We start from the raw sequence: 23,562 nt of genomic DNA, 5'->3' as shown, positions 1-23,562 counted from the left end.
ACATTAGAACATACCTTCATAAACTCATCCCTCTAGTCTGTAAGATCGTTGCGGGCAGGGAATGTGTCTGCTCTATTGTTGTGTTGTACTCTGCCAAGCCCGGAGGCCAGTGTTCTGCGGACAGTTAGCGCTCAGTAAATACAACTGGGTGAATGAATGAACAATTACCCTTACGAGAAATAGAGATCTACCCCAAAAGGCGAGGCTGCCCCCTGCTCCTTTGACCTCTTTGAACTTGTTGCGGGGATTCAGCCAAAGGAGGGGTAGACGGGGGGGAAGAAGAGGTGGAGAGGCGTGTGCTGAGAGGCGGCACATGAAGTGAGAGAGGAAATAAAAGGAGGAAGTTGGGGGAGGCCCGTGTCGTTTCCCTCTGAGAAATACGGAAGCGAGTGGATTGTGTGGGGGCCAGGGATGAACGCCTCGGAGGGTTGAAGTGGTGGTCGAGATTAGGTAGAGGTCTGGGGGATGTCCCTAGCCCTTCTCTCCCGCCATTTCCTTCCGTCGATCAATCAGCTAATCTATCGTATTTACTGAGCGACTACTGTACGCACAGCACTGTACAAAGCAATTGGGAGACTACAATAGTCCATGTCCCACGTGGGGCTCACGATCTTAGTCCCCATTTTACAGATGAGGGAACAGAGGCACAGAAAGTGAAGTGACTTTCCCAAGGTCACACAAGCAGACAAGTGGCAGAGTGGGGATTAGAATGTATGTCCTTTTTCTTTTTAAAATGGTATTTGTTAAGTGCTTACTATGTGCCAAGTACGGTATGTGGGACAACCTGATTACCCTGTATCTACCCCAGCGCTTAGAACGGTGCTCTGCACATAGTAAACGCTTAACAAATACCGACATTATTACTAAACTCTGGAGTAGAGACAAGCTAATCAGGTTGGACACAGTCCATGTCCCACGTGGGGCACACAGTCTTCATCCCCATTTTACAGATAAGATAACAAGCCCAGAGAAGTGAAGCGCCACGCCCGCGGTCACACAGCAGAGAAATGGCAGAGCCGGGATTAGAACCCAGGTCCTTCTGACTCCCAAGCCTGGGATCTGTCCACTAGGCCACGCTGCTTTTCCCTCCTCTTTCCCCCAGCCCCTCACTCCTCTCAGGGAACTGAGGGGATGAGGAGGGGGCGGGAAAGAATTGGGGGAGGGTCAAGCTTGAGTCAGAGAAGGGGTCCGGCTCCATTCCAGAAGGGGCGGCGTCTCCTGGCTCCAGTTCCTCCGGGTCTGCGTCCACCGTGCTGTCCTGCAGAGGGGAGAGTAGAGAGTCTGGAAGAAGGAGCGGGCACGGGGAGGGAGGTGGGGAGAGATCCTGGGAGGCAGGAGGAGTCAGTCAGTCAGTCAATTGTATTTATTGAGCTCTTACTGTGTGCAGAGCACTGTATTAAGCACTGGGGAGAAAATAATACAATATAACATTATAACAGACGCATCCCCCGTCCACGGTGAGCTTACAGTCTAAAAGGGGAGAACAGGATTGAGACTGCAAGCTCGTTGTGGGCAGGGAATGTGTCTGTTTATTGTTATACTCCCCCCAGTGCTTAGTACAGTGCAATATACCCAGTGAGCGCTCAATAAATATGACTGAAGGACCTCATAATACGCAATTATTCTTACTCTCTAGTAAGACAGGGAGGATTTCAATCTCTTGCCCTACAATCTTTGTGGCACTGAACATTTTAAAACTTCCTGATACCAAATAACAGAGTTTCTTGTAAATGTTGAAGAGCCTCACCTCGTACCCTAGGGACTTTTTTGGAAGCTCTGAGGTGAAAATAAAGGGACTTCAGGACTGAATTTTTTTTAAGCGCTTACTATGTGTCCGGCACTGAACTAAGCACTGGGGTAGACACAGTATAATCAGGTTGGACACAGGTCCTGTCCCACGTGGGGTTCACGGTCTTAATATACAGTTTACAAGTCAGACAGTCAGTCAGTCAATCGCGTTTATTGAGCACTTACTCTGTGCATTGTATTAAGCGCTAGGGAGAGTACAATATAACAGAAATTCCCTGCCCACAACGAATTTAAAGTCTAGAGGAGGAGAAGAAATGAGGAAACTGAAGGAGAGAGAAGGGAAGTGAGTTGTCCAAGGTCATCCAGCAGACAAGTGGCAGAGCCGGAATTAGAACCCAAGCCCTCTGACTCCCAGGCCCGGGCTCTAACCACTAGACCACGCTAATCCTCTTCCAACTTTAGCCCTGTCGCTGGCTTCTACCTATGACCTGGAATATCCTCTCCACTCCTGCCTATCCTTGACATTGGTATTTAATCACTCAATCAATGGCATTTATTGAGTGCCTGCTGTGTGCAGAGCACTGTACTAAGCACTTGAGAGAGTACATGGTCCCCATCATTCTCCAGCAAGCCGGTAAGATTTCAAGGGACAATCCCCTGAGCTGCACTACCATATTTGCTGAGTGCTTATTGTGTGCAGAGCCCTTCACTAAGCGATTGATCACTGACCACAACCGAACTCTGCTAAGTGCATAATACAGGCCAATCCATTCATTTATATTCCATTCATATAAAGTAATTTTGTCTGCCTGATTCCCCCATTTGATTCTAGGGAATTTCCCAAGGGTTATTACAGCACTCAGAGAGGTAGTATGGCCTAGTAGAGAGGCAGCATGGCCTAGCGGCAAGAACACGGACTTAGGAGTCAGAGGATACGGGTTCTAATTCCAGATCCGCAGTTGTCTGCTGAGTGACCTTGGGCAGGTCACTTAACTTCTCTGTGCCTAGGTTACCTCATCTGTAAAATGGGGATTAAGATAGTGAGCCCCACGTGGGACAATCTGATTATCTTGTATCTACCCCAGCTCTTAGAACAGTGGTTGATACACAGCAGGCACTTGACAAATACTATAATCATTAATAGTAGTAGGTGCTCAATAAATACCAGTCAATAGTGTTTATTGAGCGCTTACCGTGTGCAGAACACTGTACTAAGCGTTTGCTTGCTCGATTACCACCTATTGATTGGTCTTTCCACCAATAAAAATAATTGCCACCCCGATGTTCAGCCATCCCACTAACTTTACTTTCTTTCTTATTTTCTCCATGAAACTCTCCTCTATTCCTCTCTGATCTTCTTCCTTTTCTTTATTCCTCGGGGGTCGGGGGGGTGGTCCTCCTGGGGTCGAGCGTCCCTTACCATTGCTGTAGATTGGCTGCATCGCCTCTCCTGGAGTTGGGGAGGGGTCTCGAGGTCCTGAGGGGTCTCTGGGAGGCACAAGTACAGATGGGGAGAAAGATAAATGTGTGCGAGAGAGACTATGCAGGAGTGAATCGAGGGGAGGCAGCGTGGTCTAATGGGGAGATCACGGGTCAGGGAGTCAGGATCCCCAACTTGGAGGCCCAGCTCCTCCACTGACCTGCTGTGTGACCTCATTTAACCTCTCTGGGCCTCAGTTGCCTCTTCTGTAGAATGGGCATAAGCTAGATTGGAAGCCCTGTGTGGGTCAGGGAATGTGTCTGATCCCACAGCCTTTATTGATATTATTAATAACCATAATAATAATAATGATGGTATTTGTTAAGCACTTACTATGTGCCAGGCACTGTACTAAGCACTGGGGTAGATACGAGCTAATCAGGTTGGACCCAGTCCCTGTCCCACGTGGGGCTCACAGTTTTAATCCTCATTTACAGATGAGGGAACTGAGGCCCTGAGAAGTGAAGTGGCCTGCCCAGGTTCACACAGCAGACAAGTGGTGGACCTGGGATTAGGACCCCCACCCCCAACCCCCTGCCTACCACCTCCCCGGGTCACCCCCCGCCCACCCCTGGGGCAGCCCACAGACCTGGTTTCCTCCAGGGCCGGGAGCGGAACAGCAGAGCCGCCACAGCCCCGATGCAGGCGAGCAGAGCCGTGACCGCCCCGAGAACCACTGCCCGCTTCCGCCTGCCGCTTCCTGCAGAAACAGAGCCCACCGATGGGGCCGGGGGAGAAACCTCAGGGGGGGTCGGGGTCAGGGAGACCAGCACGGGAAGACGCGGACCGGGGAGGGGGCTTCCCTGCTGAAACCGCCAAGCAACCATGACCAAGGGCAAGGGCCGGGCTGGAAGCCTGGGAGGCGGTGAGGCCTAGTGGATGGCGTCTGGGATTGGGACTTAGAAAACCCGGGCTCCACTGCATGGCCTTGGACCAGTCGCTCACTCTCTCTGGGCCTCCATTTCCCCAACAGGAAAATGGGGGTAAGAGAAAAGCAGCATGGTCTAGTGGATAGAGCCAGGAACTGGGAATCAGAAGGACCTGAGTTCTAATCCCTACTCTGACACTTGTCTGCTGTGGGACCTCGGGCAAGTCATTTCACTTCTCTGCGCTTCAGTTACCTCATCTGTAAAACGGGTTTGATAATGGGAGCCCTGTGTGGGATAGGGACTGTGTCCAAACTGATTATCTTGTATCTAAACCATTATATATTATAAATTGGTTATTTATTCATATTACTGGCTGTCCCCCCCTCTAGACTGTAATATTACTACGGGCAGAGAATGTCTGCCGATTCCGTCGTACTCTCCTACGTGCTTAGTCCTGTGCTCTGCACATAGTAAGTGCTCGATAGATATATTGATTGATTGATTGTTGGGCTTCTTCCCTCCCTCTTTTTCTTACTGGCTGTGATCTGATGATCTTGGATAAGCCTCAGTGGCGCAGCACATCAGAAACCCTTAATGAAGACCCCCAAAGTCTGGCCTCTTGGGCAGCACTGCCCAGCACGGGTGGCTGCTCCATGCCCAGTAGCTGGCACGCTTAGCTTCTCATTGTACCTCAAACTCGTCTATCTTCTCGCCATCTTCTCGCCACCCTCTCGCCCACATCCCGCCTCTGGCCTGGAATGCCCTCCCTCCTCATATCCGACAGGCAATTACTCTCCCCACTTTCCCAGACTTATTTCAATAAGCCTTCAGGCACATATCCTGCGAGAGGTCTTCCCTGACTTAAGCCTCTGCTTCTCCCATTTCCTTCTGCGTCACCCTGGCCTGCTCCTTTTATTCATCCCTCCCTTCTGGCCCTTAAAGCACTTATGCACATATCTGTAATTGATTTATTTCTATTGGTGTCTGTCTCCCCCACTAGACCGTAAGCTCATCGTGGGCAGGGAACGTGCCTGTTTATTGTTATATTGTATTTCCCAAGCACTTGCTACAGTGCTCCGCACATAGTGAGCCCTCAATAAATGTGATTGAATGAATGAATACACAGAGTAAGTGCTCAGTAAATGCCACTGATTGATTAATTGACGTCTGGCATCTCCCTGGCAGGGATCTTAGAGACCCTTAGGGAAGACTGACGGCAGGCAGCAAAGACAGGGCTGGAGGCCCAGAGGGGGAGTCTTCAAACGGGGGACCGCCGAGCAATTGGTTCGACTGAGGGCTTTGCCACATCCTGCTGGAAGGTCGGAAGTCGGCTCACAAACCATCTGCGAGTTGGTAGGATTCAGGTTTTCCCTTGATCCTGGCAATAAAGCCAGGGCGTTCCACTGACTACCGAATATCTGGAGAACTGTGTATTCTGGGCAACTTCTTAGAAACTGGTTCCAGGCCCCACCCCCTTACCTTCCCCCAGGATCCTCTTTGCCCTTGGCTTCGATCACCACCTGCTGCTCAGCAAACAGAGATGAAACGTGTCTGAGATGGGGTGGGGGCAGCTATGAGGCCTGGTGAGGTATTTCCTGGCTTCTGGGGGTGCAGATTAAAGGGCTCCCCGCAAAGCTCACACCAGTCGGCTTCTCCTTGTCTGGAGAGAGGGAGGAGGCAGGGGTCACCCTCCCACCCTCCAGATTCTAATGTTGAGCACCGGCTAGTGGATAGAGCACGGGGCTGGGAGTCGGAGGACCCGAGTTCTACTCGTGGCTCCGCCCCTTGTCTGCTGTGTGACCTTGGGCGTGTTACTTACTTCTCTGGGCCTCAGTCGTCGCATCTGTAAAATGGGAGTTAAGACTATGAGACCTATGTGGGATGGGGTCTGCATCAATTATCTTGTATCTACCCTAGCACTTAGTACAGTGCCTGGCACTTAGTAAGCCCTTAACAAACACCACAATTATTATTATGTATTGTATTTATCACCATCCTGTGTTTTTTTATGCTGTTCTCTGCTTTTATCCTTTCCCCGTCCCTTGTGCCGTTTGTCATCCACCTTCTCACGCACTTCCTCCAACACACTTTTACTTTGATCGTGAGCCCCCGGGACCTCATCCAAACCTATAATGTCACCTGGCACCGAATGTAGAACTCTGCCCACAGATGGTGCTCAGGAAATAGTACGACCGTCGCTTTTAGCTGTCCCCGGTCCGTGTGCAGTGTGCCGGAGCTTGTCCCATTTGTCAATTCCTAGAGCGTTCGGGCAGGGGAAGGGGAGAAGCGCTATAAAGGAGTCGGGGAAATCAGCTGGAGGGAAAGGAGCAACAGCGGTGGGAACTTCAGCGTCTGTTTCATCGGCTGAGCTGCAAGCGACCCTCTGAGAGGTGAGTTCTTCCACCCTCCTGACCGAGTGCGCTCAGAGACAATGCCACCATTTATCGCTTTTCTCCTCAAAGCACTTTCAAGTGACTGACCTCCCCGCTGTCCTCACAACATCCCTGGGTGGTAGGGGAAGTCAGGTCAGAGTAACCCCAAATGTACAGAGAAGGCAACTGACACCCAGAGAGGTTAAGTGACTTCCCCAAGGTCACACAACACGCCTGTGGCCAAGCAGAGACTAATAACGATAATAATAACTGTGGTATTTGTTAAGTGCTACTACGTGTCAAGCGCTGGACTGAGCACTGGGGTGGAGCCAAGCGTATCGGGTTGGACACAGTCCCTGTTCCATATGGGGCTCACAGTCTTAATCACCACTTTGCAGATGAGGTAACTGAGGCACACAGAAGTAAAGTGACTTGCCCAAGGTCATTCAGCAGGCAAGTGGCGGAGCTGGGATTAGAACACCCCCCGTCCTTTGACTCTCAGGCCCGAGCTCTTTCCACTAGGCCATGCTTTTTCTCCAAGTCTCTTGACCTAAGATTAGAACACAGGTCCCGGGACCTGTGCTCTTTCCCTTAGGCCTCACGGCCACTCTGGAGGCCTGGGGGTGGGGATGCTGGTGGGAGGGGTGGGGAGTGAGACAGGGCGGTCGGCACTGAGACCAAGTGAGATGACACAGGACCACATTGAGGTGACCCTCACCTAAGCTAAGGACTTTGGTCAGCCTCAGGGCAAGGGACAGTTGGGGGCTGGTGGTCCTGGGACCTTGGTGGGGCAGGGAGGGGAAGGGGAGGGCTTGTCTGGTAGCCCTCCCATGAGACGGTGCCCCTGAGTTTTCTTTTCAAGGATCTCCATGAGGCAACTCTGGATCCTGTTGTTTCTCATCCTCGTCTCGGGAAGTGACGGCGCAAATGGTAAGTGACTTTGGCCTAATCCGGGACTGAAAACTCCTTGTGGGCAGGGAACTTGGGGCATACCCCGTATATAGTGAGACCTCAATAAATATCGGTATGTTTCTCCCTTTATATCTGACAGAGGATCACTTTCCCTTCCTTCAAAGCCCTACTAAAATCACACCTCTTCCAGGAAGCCTGCCATGACAAAACCTCTCATCTCTCTATCCCATTCTCCCTCCCTTCTGTGCCCTTTTTTTCTATGGAATTTGTTAAACGCTTACTGTGTTGCCAGGAACTGAACTAAACTCTTGGGTAAATAGAATAATTCCATTGGACGCAGTCCCTGTCCCATTCGGGGCTCACAGTCTTAATCCTATTTGACAGGTTAAGTCACTGAGGTCCAGAGATGCGAAGCGACTTGCCCAGGGTCACACATCAGACACATGGCAGAGCCGGGATTAGAACCCAGCTCCTTCTGACTCTCAGGCCCATGCTTTATCCACTAGGCCATGCTGCTTAAGCACGTACTATGTTCCAGGTGATATACTAATAATAATGGTATTTGTTAAGCGCTATGTGCAGAGCACTGTTCTAAGTGTTGGGAAAGATACAGGGTAATCAGGTTGTCCCACGTGAGGCTCACAGTCTTAATCCCCATTTTGCAGATGAGGTAACTGAGGCACAGAGAAGTTAAGTGACTTGCCCACAGTCACACAGCTGACAAGTGGCAGAGCCGGGATTCGAACTAAGTGTTGGGGTAGATAAAAAGAATTGGTAGATGCAGTCGCTGCCCTTGAGAAGTTCACAGTCTCCCTCATCCTTCATCCCTACTGTGCGCTCTGCCCACAGTAGGTTGTAAGTCCTTCGAGGGCAGGATCATGTCTATTAACTCGTTCGTACTTTCCCGAGCGCTCAGTACCGTGCTCTGCACAGAGTCAGCGCTCAAAAAATCACTGATTGCTATGATGCAGGAGACCGAGTCTAGCTTGAGCTCAGCCAGTTGAGTTTCCCCCTCTAGACTGTAAGCTCTTTGTTGGCAGGGAATGTGTCTGTTTATTGTGTATTGTACTCTCCCAAGTGCTCCGCACACAGCAAGCGCTCAATAAATATGACGGAACGAAGGAAACGAATGAATGTCGACCCAATGGCACAGCTGGGGAAAGCGCTCAATAAATACCACTGATCGATGGGATAGGACGGGTCCAAGGGGGCTTCGGTGAGGCGCGGGATGTAGTCGGGGGGAATCGTACTGATGGTAGTGCCTCTCCACAGAGTGGAGAGCCCCCGGATCGAGGGGCTTCCCTCCCCAGGATAGGAGGCTGGAGCCCTGCCCCTCTCCCACCCCCGAGCCCCGCAGCTGCAAAGAAGTCCAACTGAGGTGTCCAAAGGCTACAGGTGAGACAGTGGGGAGAGGCTGAGCCCCGGAGGCTTCTGGGAGCGGCCCCCGAAGGTGGCGGTCGGGGGTCGCTCCCAATGTCTGGGCAGAGTCTGACCGCCCACTCTGATCCCGCGGGGGTTCTACCCACTCCTCCCCCTCCCACCCTCTCAGACGGCATCTACACTCTGAGCACGGCGGACGGGCAGACCTACCAGACCTTCTGCGACATGACCACGGCTGGTGGCGGCTGGACGCTGGTGGCCAGCGTGCATGAGAACAACATGGACGGCAAGTGCACCGTGGGTGACCGCTGGTCCAGCCAGCAGGGCAGCAACCCCCGCCATCCCGAGGGGGACGGGAACTGGGCCAACTATGCCACCTTCGGCTCAGCCACGGGGGCCACCAGCGACGACTACAAGGTGCGGCCTGCCCCTCCCCCAGCCCAACTAAGAGGAAATAACCTCATCGTTGGCATTTTTCAAAAGTCAGGCAGGACTCAGATGGCGCCCTGGGGTGAGATCTGGGTTCCGCCCCGGCCCTGCCCCGTCGGGTGTGAACTGGGCTCATTTTTAACATCTGCTGGGCCTTTGTGAAATGGGAACAATGAGGAAGCAGCACGGCTCGGTGGCTAGAGCCCGGGCCTGGGAGTTAGAAGACCCGGGTTGCCTCCTACGTGACCTTGGACAAGTCACTTAATTTCTCTGGACCTCCAGTACCTCATCTGTAAAGTGGGGATTTAATACCCGTTCTCCCTCCTGCTTAGATTGTGAGCCCTGTGTGGGACAGGGACTGTGTCCTATCTACCTTATATCTTCCCCAGAGTTTAGAACAGTGCCTGACACAAAACAATAATAATGTGTCCAGTCCGATTTGCTTGCATCCACTCCAGCACTGAGAACAATGCCTGGCACATAGCAATAGCTTAAGAAATACGGAAAATATTATTATTATTACTGTTCCGAGAGCTCAAGGAGAACTGGCCCATGTCCCAGATGTGAGCCTTTCGGGATCCAGGAAGGCTCCATTGCTCAGACACCCCCCCAACTCCGCCGTCCCCCCCGATTCTTCCCAGAACCCGGGCTACTTCGACATCCAGGCCAGCAACCTGGCCATCTGGCACGTGCCCAACAAGACGCCCCTAAGGCTCTGGAGGAGCCAGGCTCTGCTGAGGTATCGCACTGACAGCAACTTCCTCCTTGCCTTCGGCGGGAACCTGTTCAAACTGTACCAGGTAACACGGGCCCGGGGGACGGGGAGGGAGGACTGTGGAACCACCATAACCAAAGGGCGTTCCACCCACCCTCCATCTTGCTCTCCTCGCCCCCGCAGAAATATCCAGTCAAATTTGGGGGCGGAACCTGCTGGAAAGACAATGGCCCAGCTGTGCCCGTAGTCTACGACTTGGGCGACGCTGAGAAAACCGCCCAGTACTACTCACCCTTGGGTCGAAGTGAGTAGCGGCTCCCGGATTTTAGTCAGTCAGTCAGTCGGTCGGCCATATTTATTGAGTGCTTACCGTGTGTGGGACACTGTGTGCGCTTGGGAGAATACAATTCAACCATAGACAGATCCATTCCCTGCCCACAACGATAAGTCGGATGGATTGATGGGTTGAGGTCGAGTTTCTCTCTCACTCTGATGTTTTCCCTAAGAACCAGTATCAATCAATCAGTGGTATTGATCGACTGCTTTTTGTGTGCGGAGCACAAGAAGAAAATCATTCTGGATGAAGGGCCTATTGATAAGCCTGTGGTGGTGGTAGCTGGGGGTAACGGGAATAACACTAGTAGTGTAGCATGGCACGGTGGATAAAACACGGGCCTGGGAGTCAGAAGGTCATGAGTTCTATTCCCGACTCCGCCACTTGCCTGCTGCGTGACCTCGGGCAAGTCACTTCACTTCTCTGGGCCTCAGTTCCCTCATCTGTGAGGGGAGTGAGGCTGTGAGCACCATGTGGGACAGGGGCTGTGTTCCACCTGAAATGCTTGTATCCACCCCAGCACTTAGTACAGTGCCTGGCACACAGTAAGTGCTTAATAAATACCACAATCATTATTATTATTGTTATTATTCTCTCTGCCTCAGTTGGCTCATCTAAAAAATGTGAGCCCAAGGTAGGACAGGGACTGCCTCCAAACTGATGACCTTGTGTTTACCCCGGTCTTAAAAAGTGCTTGACGCACAGCAAGCGCTTAACAAATACCATCATCATCAACACCATCATAGTAAGCGCTTAACAAATACCAGAAAAAATTAAAATGCGGAAGTCGGGTGGGTTGGGTGGGGATAAATTGTTGTCCTGAGGCTTGTCCCCTCTTCTCCCCGCCACCCACACCCCTGCGGTGACCGGCTCCTCTCGTCCTCCTTCCCCCTCTCCTGCGCCTGCAGAAGAATTCACCGCCGGCTTCATCCAGTTCCGGGTGTTCAACAGCGAGCGAGCGGCCAACGCCTTGTGTCCCGGGGTCCGGGTCACCGGCTGTAACACGGAGCACGTGAGTTTTGCATCAGTCCCGGGGGATGGGCAAGGGGGTCCACCCCACAACCCCCGTGGGGTCTTATGAAAAAGTGGGGCATTTGGGGGCAGCAGTAAAACATGGCATCCTAGAGTGGCCTCTGGGTCTAAAAGATGCCCGAGACACCTTCGCTGCTCACGAGGAGCTTCCGCTCTGGGAGGGGACAGACGAATATTTATGGTTAATCCGGAGAAATCATCGAACTGCATACGTTTATAGGAAAAGACCACATTTGCCCAAGTGATTAAGGATACGATCTTGGATGGGAACACCAATGCTTCCAACAACTCCCTAGATCTGGGTTTCCGGGGAACATCTCCTCCATCCCACTGCCTCCTGAGAGATGTACATTCTCCTCGCCCCCATGAGGGGGCCCTCTCCTTCCCACACTGCACCCTGGGAGGTGTCCGCTCTCCTCCCCCACGGCATCCTGGGTCACGTTCGCTCCTCTCCACACTACACCCTGGGAGATTCCGCTCCTTCACCCACACTGTCCCCCAGGAGGTGTCCTCTCCTTCCTTCACTGCACCCTGGGAGGCTTCCGCTCTCCCCCAGACGGCATCCTGCGATATGTCTGCTCCTTCTCCAATTGCACCATGGGAAGTGTCCGCTCCTCTCCCCATGGCGTCCTATGATATGTCTGCTTCTCCCCACACTTCACCCTGGGAGATTCTGCTCCTTCACCCACATCGCCCTGCAGGACGTGTCCTCTCCTTCCCCCAGAACATCCTGGGAGATGTCTGCTCCTTCGCCCCATGACATCCTAGGAGATGTCCACTCCTCTCCCCACCGGATCCTGGGAGGTGTCCGCTTCAGCGGCTCCCTCACATCCGCCTTTCCCCTCACCCTCCCCTCTCCCCTCCTTCTCCTGCTCCTCCAGCACTGCATCGGCGGTGGGGGGCACTTCCCGGAAGCAGCCCCCAGACAGTGCGGAGACTTCTCCTCCTTCGACTGGGACGGGTTCGGGACCCACAGGGGCTACAGCGCCAGCCGGGATATCACCGAGGCGGCCGTGCTCCTGTTCTACCGCTGAGGGCGGCCCAGCTTCCCCTTCTTGGGAAGAGGCCCTTTTCCTGATTGTGTCCTGCTGGGAACTTATTAAATCACTTCTGTTTATTGTCCAATGTCTTCATTGCTTTGTTTCACTGGAGAAATTGATAATCCACTCCCTCTTTTCCTTCTCCTCCTCCTCCTCCTCCTCCTTTTTTTACGGTATTTCTTAAACACTTACTCTGTGTCCAACACTGTTCTAAACACTGGGGTAGATACAAGTGAATTAGTTTAGACACGGTCCCTGTCCTCCATGGGGCTCACAGTCTAAGTAGGAGGGAGAATGGGAGAACTGAGGCAAAGAGGAACAAAGTGACTTGCCCAAGATCACCCAGCAAGCAATTGGCAGAGCTGAGATTAGAATCCAGATCCTCTGACTCCCAGGTCCCTGCTTTTTCCACTAGGCCATGCTGCTTCTCGGCTCCTTTTCCTCCTCCCTCCTTCTCTTTCTTCTCTACTCCATTCTCTTTCCTTTACCTCTTCCTCCTTCTTCTCAATCACCTCCTCTGTGTTCCTTCTCTTCCTCCTGCACTTGATAAATACGACTGACTGAAGGAGAGAAAATTAGCCTGAGGTTCTAGCCAGGGAACGGCTCGCCTCCCCAAAAGGGGGAAGCGGAGGGGGGCGAAGACAAGATAAACGGGCGGGGAGGGGATGGAGGAAGTGGTAGACACAGCAGATGAGTGGCTGAACTGGGATTAGAACTCAGGTCCTTCTGACTTCCAGATCTGTGTTCTATCCACTAGGCAACACTGTTTCTTAACGAACGTGAAGCGATTCTGTGGTAACAATTCAGTGTTAAGAAATAAAAATGATAATAACAATTATGGCATTTGTTAAGCTCTTACTACGTGCCAGGCAGTGTACTAAGGGCTGGGGTGGATACAAGCCAACTGGGCGCCACAGTTTCTGCCCCTCATGGGGCTCTCAGTCTTAACCCCCATTTTAGAGATGGGGTGGATCCAAGCAGATCGGGTCAGACCCCATCCCCGTCCCATTTGGGGCTCCTCACGGCCACCCCCATTGAGGCCCGGAAAAGTGAAGCGACTTGCCCAAGGTCCCTCAAGCAGACGAGTGGTGGAGCCAGGATTAGAACCCAGGTTCCTCTGACGCCTTTCCCGGAAGGTCCAGCGGGGATGGGCCTCTGGGAGTGGTGGGGGAGACTACGACACACTCACCGGTCACTGTGACGTTCAACCCGTCACTGGTCACCAAACCATCGCCGTTGCTGGCCGCACACTGGTATTCCCCACCATCGCTCTCCCTCACAGCAGCCAGCTCCATCTCCGCCATCCTCCTCGTCCCCGCCACCGTCTTCAAGGACCTCGCCCAGTCCCGGCCAGCTCGGTGCAAGGAGAAGTTGACGGGTCCCGTGCCCGCGGCTGCCGAGCAGACCAGCACCAGCCTCCGCCCTTCCTCCACCTGCCCCCCGGGGGGTTTGGCCTCCAGGGTGACGCCGGATACCGGGACTCCTGGGGAAACAGAATCGCTGTTCGGCCTGCGTCTCCCCTCTCCTCAGAAACCTCATAATAATAATAATAATAGTAATGATGTACTTGCTAAATGATGTTCTTCCCCTCGACTCTATTTATTGCCATCGTTCTCGTCTGTCCGTCTCCCCCGATTAGACCGTAAGCCCGTCAAACGGCAGGGACTGTCTCTATCTGTTGCCGACTTGTTCATTCCAAGCGCTTAGTACAGTGCTCTGCACATAGTAAGCGCTCAATAAATACTATTGAATGAATGAATGAATGCTAAGCGCTTACTATGTGCCAAGCTCTGTTCTAAACACTGGGGTAGATAAAAGCTTATCAGGGTGGACACAGTCCCTGTCCCACATGGGGCTCACGCTCAATCCCCATTTTACAGATGAGGGAACCGAGGCCCATAGAAGCGAAGTGACTTGCCCAAGGTCACGCAGCAGACATGTGGTGGAGCTGGGTTTAGAATACAGGTCCTTCTGACGCCGAGGCCTGGGTTCTATCCACTGAGCCGCACTGCACGTCCGCATCAAATGAAAACTCCGAGCGCTTAGTACAGCGCTCTGCACAGTGGGTGTTCAGTAAATACGACGGTCTAACTACAAGGCATTCAATCGTCTCTCTCTCTCTCCTGCCTGACCTTGCTGCTGTCTAGCTACGATCCCCGCCCGCACACTTCGCTCCCCTAATGGCTTGCCCATCTTGACGCTGACTCCTTGCCACGTCCTCCCTCTTGGGTAGGGAATTTGTCTGTTATATTGCCTTGTGATACTCTCCCCAGCACTTAGTACAGTGCTCCGCACAAAATAAGTGCTCAATAAATATGATCGACCGACTGATCCGCCACTCTGCTTTCAATCAGTGCTCCTCACCAGACTCTGTCCACCTCTGACCCTCCCCCGTGGACCCTGCCCAGCCCTGACTCTCTCCCCCACCCCCTGACCCGGACTCACGCTTCACCCGGATGTGTTGCTGGGCGCTCTGCTTTCGGATGGTGAAGGTCAGGGTGGCCGCCTGGCACAGGTAGACCCCCGAGTCCCCCAGCTGGGCCGTGTGGATCCGGTGGCCCGGGGACCTGTCCCAGCCCCGCACCATCTTGGAGTCTTTGTAGAAGGAGAAGTGAAGTTGGGGGTCTGGTCTCGGGGGGCCCGGACTCTGGGGGTCCATCTGGATGTCACAGGTCAGGGTGAGCGGGCTCCCCTCCAGAGGCTGGCTGGAAGGGGCGGCTCTCAGCACGGGCCTCAGGATCAGCACTGGGGACCGTTAGAAGATGGTGGTCAATGGCCGCGGAGCTTCACGGCATCTCCACACTCGGATCTCACACTCAATCTCCAAGGGCTCCTTCCCCTCTGCCTTCAAACATGCCCACGTCTCCCCCATCCTAAAAAAACCCACTCTTCACCCCACTTCCCCCTCCAGTTATCGTCCTATCTCCCTACTACCCTTCCTTTCCAAAATCCTAGAACGAGTCGTCTACAATCGATGCCTAGAATTCCTTAACTCCCATTCTCTCCTAGACCCCCTCCGATCTGGCTTCCGTCCCCTCCACTCTACCGAGACTGCTCTCTCTAAGGTCACCCGTGACCTCCTTCTTGCCAAATCCAATGGCTCCTACTCCATTCTGATCCTCCTTGACCTCTCTGCTGCCTTTGACACTGTCGACCATCCCCTCCTCCTCCATACCTTATCTCACCTTGGCTTCACGGACTCTGTCCTCTCCTGGTTCTCCTCTTACCTCTCTGGCCGATCATTCTCGGTCTCCTACGCTGGAGCCTCCTCCCCCTCCCATCCTTTAACTGTTGGAGTTCCTCAAGGGTCAGTTCTCGGCCCTCTTCTGTTCTCCATTTACACTCACTCCCTCGGTGAACTCATCCGCTCTCACGGCTTTGACTACCATCTCTACGCAGATGACACGCAGATCTACATCTCCGCCCCTGTCCTCTCCCCCTCCCTTCGGGCTCGCATCTCCTCCTGCCTCCGGGACGTCTCCACCTGGATGTCGGCCCGCCACCTAAAACTCAACATGAGCAAGACTGAGCTCATCTTCCCTCCCAAACCCGGTCCGCTCCCAGACTTCTCTATCACCGTGGATGGCACGACCATCCTTCCCGTCCCACAGGCCCGCAATCTCGGTGTCATCCTTGACTCGTCCCTCTCGTTCACCCCACGCATCCTATCCGTTACCAAGACCTGCCGGTTTCACCTCTACAATATCGCCAAGATCCGCCCTTTCCTCTCCACCCAAACGGCTACCTTACTATTACGGGCTCTCGTTATATCCCGGCTAGACTACTGTGTCAGCCTTCTCTCTGACCTCCCTTCCTCCTCTCTCGCCCCGCTCCGGTCTATTCTTCACTCCGCTGCCCGGCTCATCTTCCCGCAGAAACGATCTGGGCATGTCACTCCCCTTCTTAAACAACTCCAGTGGTTGCCTATCGACCTCCGCTCCAAACAAAAACTCCTCACTCTAGGCTTCGAGGCTCTCCATCCCCTTGCCCCTTCCTACCTCTCCTCCCTTCTCTCTTTCTACCGCCCACCCCGCACGCTCCGCTCCTCTGCCGCCCACCTCCTCACCGTCCCTCGGTCTCGCCCATCCCGCCGTCGACCCCCGGGCCACGTCCTCCCGCGGTCCTGGAACGCCCTCCCTCCTCACCTCCGCCAAACTGATTCTCTTTCCCTCTTCAAAACCTTACTTAAAAATCACCTCCTCCAAGAGGCGTTCCCAGACTGAGCTCCTCTTCCCCCTCTACTCCCTCTGCCATCCTCCCTTTACCTCTCCGCAGCTAAAGCCTCATTTTCCCCTTTTCCCTCTGCTCCTCCACCTCTCCCTTCCCATCCCCACAGCACTGTACTCGTCCGCTCAACTGTATATATTTTCGTTACCCTATTTATTTTGTTAATGAATTGTACATCGCCTTGATTCTATTTAGTTGCCATCGGTTTTTACGAGATGTTCTTCCCCTCGACGCTGTTTAGTGCCATTGTTCTTGTCTGTCCGTCTCCCCCGATTAGACTATAAGCCCGTCAAACGGCAGGGACTGTCTCTATCTGTTGCCGACTTGTTCATCCCAAGCGCTTAGTACAGTGCTCTGCACATAGTAAGGGCTCAATAAATACTATTGAATGAATGAATGAATGGATCACACCGCCCACACGACACTGGTGTCCCTGGACCCGGGATTGAGGGGTGAAACCCCTCTGTCTCATGCCCCCCAACTCCCAACCTGCCAATCCCAGTCACCCCCGAGAGCACGTCACCCCCTCTGTGTGGATTCGTTGCCCCAGAGCGGATCAGGTCGGTGGGACTCACCACATATCCCACGGTCCATTGCTGCAAGAGAGCAGAGAAAAGGAGGTTAGGCCGTTGGGCCCTGTTCGGGGGGAAACCCAGAGGGATTGGGATGCTTTTCTTGCTGGGTCGCCTGCCCACTGGCCTGGCCCGGACTTGGAGGGCCAAAGAGGGTAGACATTCCGGCTCCGGCCAGAGGGAACTACCAGAGGGAGCGGCGGGTAGCAGGGCTGGTCCCAGAGAACTTTCGGGATCAGAAACAGGGAGACCGTCAGGATACCACCTCCTTTTCGGGAACGTCAGAGTGTGACGCTCACGGTGCCATCTCCCATCTCTCTTTTTTATGGTATTGGTTAAGCGCTTTCTATGTACCAGGCACTGTTCTACGCGCTGGGGTAGATAGAAGATAATCGGGTTGGACGCAGTCTCTGTCCCATGTGGGGCGCTCAGTCTCGATCCCTATTTTACAGATGTGGTAACTGAGGCCCTGAGAAGTGACGTGACCTGTCCAAGGTCACATAGCAGGCAAGTGGCGGAGCTGGGATTAGAACCCAGGTCCTTCTGACTTCCAGGCCTGTGCGCTAACCACTAGACCACACTGCTTCTCTTCACTCTTCCGCTTGGGCCCCTCTGCCCACATTCATTTCCCCAGGTCCGGACTACTCAGTCAGTCAACAGGTGTGCAGAGCACTGTACTAAGTACTTGGGAGAGTACAATATAACCCATACAATCCCTCCCCACAACAAGCTTTCAGTCTAGAGGGGGAGACAGACATTAATATAAATAAATGAATGACAGGTACGGACAAAAGTGCTGAGGGGTGGGATGGGGGATGAACGAAGGGAGCAAGACAGGGCGACGCAGAAGGGAGAGGGAGAAGAGGAAAGGAAGGGTCAGGGAAGGCCTTTTGGAGTAGGATCCCGGCAGGGCCGGGAAATTCCCACTATGCTGGGCTACGAGGCAGAACTACCAGGCTGGCATTAAGGCAACTCTGGCACTGAGGTAATTCCTTACCGTCGGCTTTAAAGCACTCAATCAACTCACCCCCTCCTAAGTCACCTCTCTAATCTACTCCAGCCCAGCTCGCACACTCCGCTCCTCTAGCGCCAGCTTACTCGCTGTGCCCCGATCTCATCTAGCTCACCGCTGACCACTTTCCTCACATCCTCCTCCTATCCTGGAGCTCCTTCCCCCTCCATTTCCACCAAACTACCACTCTTTCCACCTTCAAAGCATCATTATTATTATTATCGTTAAGTGCCGTCGAGTCATTTCCCATTCATAGCGACCGCATGGATATACTTTCTCCAGAACGTCCTGTCCTCTGTCGTAATCGAAGCATTACTAAGGTCACATCTCCTTCCCAAGGCCTTCCCCGATTGATCCCTCTTTTCCCAGGCTCACTCTCCCTTCTGCATCATCTATGCCCTTTGATCTGTGACCTTTGGACATTTGATATTCACTCCAGCTCTCAACCCCACAGCACTGATGTATATTTACTTAGATTCTATATTATACATTACCTACTGATTCATATTAATGTCTGTCTCCCACTCGAGACTGTAAGCTCGTTTTGGGCAGGAAACATGTCTGCTGATTCTATTGCACTGCACTCTCCCAAGTGGTTAGTACAGTTTGCTGCACAAAGTATGTTTCAATAAATACGATTGATTGATTGATCGGGACTGCAGCCCACACCTGGCCCCCAAACGCCACCTAACACCTTAAGAGAACCTGCGTGGCTTAGTGGCTAGAGCCGGGGCCTGGGAGTCAGAGGGACCTGGGTTCTAATTCCCGCTCTCCCTTTGTCTCCTGTGTGACCTCGGGCAAGTCACTTCACTTCTCTGGACTTCCTTTCCCTCATCTGTAAAATGGGGATTAAGACTGTGAGTCCCACGTGGGACAGGGCCTATGTCCAACCTGATTAGTTTGGTATCTACCCCAGCACTTAGTACAGTGCCTGGAACACAGTAAGAGCTTAACGAGTACCATTTCAAGAAAACAAACAAAAAAAACCCAAAACCTCTGTGGTAGTCGGACCCCGCTCCTCCCCCAGGACCCCCTGCTCTCACCCCCATTCTGTCTCACAGCTTCACCCCGACTCTCCCCCACCCCCTCCCCCTCTCTAACCCACAACTTGAGACTTGCAAGGGGCTCAACCATCAAAGGGGAAATGAACAGCGATAACACAACGCAGTCGTGTTTGTCCCAGGTGGTCGGAGGCCGGTGGAGGGCTGGGGTTGGGGGGGAGCATGGGGAGGGGATGTCACCTTTTGGGGTCATACAAGGGACCGTGGCCTGTGGCCCTGACTTTTACCCTGAAGAATCTTGAATGGGAGGTTGACCCCATCAGACTGGATTCTTCTTGAGGGCAGAGATCATTTTTCTTACCGTTTTTTGTTCTCATACAACCGCTTGCGAGGGTACAGTGCTGTTTAGTGCTCTGGTATTCTCCTGGACTCTACAGTGCTCTACTGTTCCCTAGTATAGCGAACACTGGGAATAGTATAGGAGCACTGGGAGTCAGGAGACCTGCATTAGTCAATCAATCGTATTTATTGAGCGCTTACTGTGTGCAGAGCACTGTACTAGCAGCATGGCTCAGTGGAAAGAGCCTGGGCTTCGGAGTCAGAGGTCATGGGTTCGACTCCCGGCTCTGCCCCTTGTCAGCTGTGTGACTGTGGTCACTTAACTTCTCTGTGCCTCAGTTACCTCATCTGTAAAATGGGGATTAACTGTGAGCCTCACGAGGGACAACCTGATTACCCTGTATCTCCCCCAGCGCTTAGAACAGTGCTCTGCACATAGTAAGCGTTTAACAAATACCAACATTATTATTATTATTATTATTACTAAGCTCTTGTGAGAGGACAAAAGAAGAACAAAACAAGGAGCTTACAGTCTAGAGGAGACAGACATTAATATTAATAGAAATAAATGAATAATAAGCTATTACTAGAATCTGGATTCTAATCCTGACTCTGCCATTTGCCTGCTGGGTGACCTTGGGTGGGTCACTTAACTAGTCTGTGTCTCAGTTTCCTCGTCTCTAAAATGGGATTCAATACCCGTTTTCTTTCACCTTTAGAGTGACTACTGTTCACTACAGTGCTCTGCTATTTTAGTGTTCTCTACAGTGCTCTAGTATTCTATTACTTTTTACAGTGCTTTAATATTAAACTGTTCTCTACAATGCTCTACTATTCTACTGGTCTCTTCATTGATCTAGTATTCTGTTTACAGTGCTCTAGTAGTCATCTGTTCTTTACAGTGCTCTAATATTCTACTGTTCTCTAATATTCTATTTTCTACAGTGCACTAGGATTCAAAACCAGTAATCTAATATAGTGTTAGTATTCTACTACTAGTCTGTCTTAGCAACTGGCTCTAGTATTCAAAAGTACACGGTTCTCTACACTGTTCTTTACAGTGCTCTAATATTCTACTGTTCTCTACAGTGCTCTAGTATTCTACCGTTCATAACAATAATAATGGTATTTGTTAAGCACTTACTATGTGCCAGGCTCTGTACTAATGATGGTTACAAGCAAATCAAGTTGGATACAGTCCCTGTCCCATATGGGGCTTGCAGTCTCAATCCCCGTTTTACAGATGAGGAAATTGAGGCCCAGAGAAGTGAAGTAACTTGCCCAAGATCACTCAGCATAGTGGCAGAGGTGGGATTAGAACCCATGATCTCCTGCTTCCCAGGCCCATGCTCTATCCACTACACCATGCTGGTTCTAAGCTGCTTCTACTGGCATCTACAGTGTTCTAATATTCTGTTTTCTACAGTGCTCTAATATTCTCTAGACTGTAAGCTCGTGGTGGGCAGGGAATGTATCTGTTATACTGTAAGTGCTTAATAAATTCCATCGACTGACTTGTTCTTTACAATACTCTAATATTATACTGTTTTCTGAAGTGCTGTAGTATTCTACTATGTTCTACAGAACTCTAATATTCTACTGTTACAGTGCTCTAATATTCTATTGTTGTCTAATAGTCTACTGTTTCCACAGGGCTCTAACTATATGGGCAAGTCACTTAACTTCTCTGTGCCTCAGTTACCTCATCTGTCAAATGGGGATTAAAAAAACTGTGAGCCCCACGTGGGACAACCTGATCACCTGGTATCCCCCAGCGCTTAGAACAGTGCTTTGCACATAATAAGCGCTTAACAAATACCACAATTATTATTATTCAACTGTTCTCTCCAGCGCTCTAGTATTCTACTACTTTTTCCAGTACTCTAGTATTCTATCGTCTCTCTCCAGTGCTCTCCAGGATTCTACCATCCTTTACGCAATTAGAAGAGTGTTGATCAGAAGGCACTCAATCAACTCTGAGCCTCCCCCATCTTGTGCCCTGCTAGGGCTCCGGACTGGGCCACGGAGTTGCATTCTTCTCCCCGGGTCTCCAGAGATGGATAAAGTCAGCGTCCGACTCACCCGATCCCCCCCCCGGTCCTCTCGTGGCCGGTGATCATACCCAAGTTCTGTCAACGGGGGCTCCTGGAGCCTAGTGGAAAAAGCGTGGGCCTGGGAGTCATAGGACCTGGGTTCTAATCCTGACTTTTTAAAAATATGGTATTTGTTAAATGCCTACCATGTGGCAAGCATTGTACTAAGCTCCGGGATAGATAGAAGTTCATCAGGTTGGACATAGTTTATGCCCCACGTGGGGCTCAGAGTTTTAATCCCCATTTTACAGATGAGGTAATTGAGGACCAGAGGAGTAAAATGACTTGCCCGAGGTCACACAGCAGACAGGCGTTGGAGCTGGGATTAAACCCAGGTCCTTTCCTCTAGCAGGCCCGGGCTCTAACCATTAGACCACCACTTCTGCCAAATATTTGCTGTGTCTTCTTGGGTAAGTCGTTTCACGTCTCTGCGCCTCAGTTCTCCTGTTCTCCCTCTACTTATACTGTAAGCACCATGTTTGTTTGACACATAATAAGTACTTAACAAATGCAATAAACTTCCCCCCTCAAAAACCCTCCATCCAGCATGGGAAGCAGCATGGCCTAGTGTACAGAGCCCAGACCTGGGAGTCAGAAGGACCTGGGTTCTAATCCCAGCTTCACCACATGTCTGTGTAACCTTGAGAAAGTCACTTCACTTCTCTGTGCCTCACTTACCCTCGGCCGTAAAATGGGGTTTAAGAGCGTAAGCCCCATTTGGGTAAGGGACTGTGTCCAACCCGACTAACCTGTACTTATCCCAGTGCTTAGAACAGTTCTTGGCACATAGGAAGCGCTTATAGGAAGCGCTTAACAAGTACCATAATAATAATTATTATTCTCTTCCTACGACAAGCTTATCATCATCCGCTCGTGCCCCCGGCCCCGGACCGTAACCCAGGAGGGGAGCTTCAACTCACCCAGGACCAGCAGAGTGGCCCGCAACAGCATGAGGAAGGGGTTTGAGGCGTTTCTGGTGAAGGCTGGGGGTCTCTCCCCTCTCAGAGAGAGGGGCAGGGCAGCCTTTCCGGGCTCACGGTCGGCGCTCCTGGACGACAGGTCGACAAGGAAGTGGGAAGTCGGCCTCTGCCAGCTAATCGACATTTCCTCCCCGCCTCAACCCCTCGAGAAAGGGCTGGTGGGTTTCCTCTCTCGACATTTCCACAACCCTCCCCCTCTTTAAGGCCTCGTCCTCTAGACTGTAAGCGGGCACGGAATGTGTCTGTTTTTTGTTATATTGTACTCTCCCAAACGCTTAATACAGTGCTCTGCACACAGTAGATGCTCAATAAATGACTGAATGAATGCATTGAAGGCCCACCTCCTCCAAGTGGCCTTCGTTAAGCCCTCCTTTCCTCTTCTCCCACTCCCTTCTGCATCACCGTGACTTGCTCCCGTTATTCATCCCCCTTCCAGCCCCACAGCACTTACGTACACATCCACAATTTATTTCTATTAATGTCTGTCTCCTCCTGTAGACTGTAAGCTTCTTTTGGGCAGGGGTTGTGTCTGTTTATTATGTTGTACTCTCCCAAGTGCTTAGTACAGTGCTTTGCACACAGTGAGCATACGATAATAATAATGGTATTTCTTAAACGCTTACTATGTGCCAGGCAATAAATACGATTGAATCGAATTCCTCAGAGTCCTTTCCACCTCCTCCCAGCTTCCGGGGGTGCCATTTGGGACTCCCCTTTCCAACCACCCCTGACTCGGTGGGACCACTGATTGAACGTAGAGTGGCAGGTCAGTCAATCATATTTATTGAGCGCTTACTGCGTGCAGAGACTGTACTAAGCGCTTGAGAGAGTACAATACAAGAAACAGACACATTCCCTGTTCACAACAAATTTACAGTCGGGGAGACAGACGTTAATATGAATAAATAGATTACAGATTTGTACATAAGTGTTGTGGGGCTGGAAGCCGGGGTGATGAATAACGGGAGCAAGTCAGTGCGACGCAGAAGGAAACGGGTGTGTGACGGCAGGGAACGTGTCTACCCG

The 23,562-nt window shown here is 51.9% G+C and overlaps 1 protein-coding gene across 1 annotated transcript; it reads right to left on the bottom strand.

Moving 5' to 3' along the window:
• Positions 1–248: 248 nt before the first annotated feature.
• On the bottom strand, positions 249–22,660 carry LOC120638163 (Fc receptor-like protein 4). Its single transcript, XM_039910862.1, has 8 exons — positions 22,477–22,660; positions 17,115–17,135; positions 14,758–15,057; positions 13,502–13,795; positions 3,819–3,929; positions 3,170–3,237; positions 1,111–1,258; positions 249–370 (listed from the first exon to the last, which is right to left on the bottom strand). The coding sequence occupies exons 1-8, from the start codon at positions 22,658–22,660 to the stop codon at positions 249–251; spliced, it is 1,248 nt and encodes a 415-aa protein (XP_039766796.1).
• Positions 22,661–23,562: the final 902 nt, after the last annotated feature.

This window comes from Ornithorhynchus anatinus, chromosome X5 (assembly GCF_004115215.2).
Source record: "Ornithorhynchus anatinus isolate Pmale09 chromosome X5, mOrnAna1.pri.v4, whole genome shotgun sequence".
In the NCBI taxonomy this organism is placed as follows: Eukaryota; Metazoa; Chordata; class Mammalia; order Monotremata; family Ornithorhynchidae; genus Ornithorhynchus; species Ornithorhynchus anatinus.
This window is presented reverse-complemented; position numbering and strand designations above follow the sequence as displayed.

Bases quoted from the DNA above. Each gene is read 5' to 3' on its own strand.
- LOC120638163 (XM_039910862.1), bottom strand. From the start codon at position 22,660: ATGTCGATTAGCTGGCAGAGGCCGACTTCCCACTTCCTTGTCGACCTG. The intron at 3,930-13,501 runs GTGAGTGTGTCG...CTGTTTCTGCAG, and splicing joins GTTGAACGTCACAGTGACCG to GAAGCGGCAGGCGGAAGCGG. The intron at 371-1,110 runs GTGAGGGGCTGG...CGTATTTCTCAG, and splicing joins CCCTCAGTTCCCTGAGAGGA to AGGGAAACGACACGGGCCTC.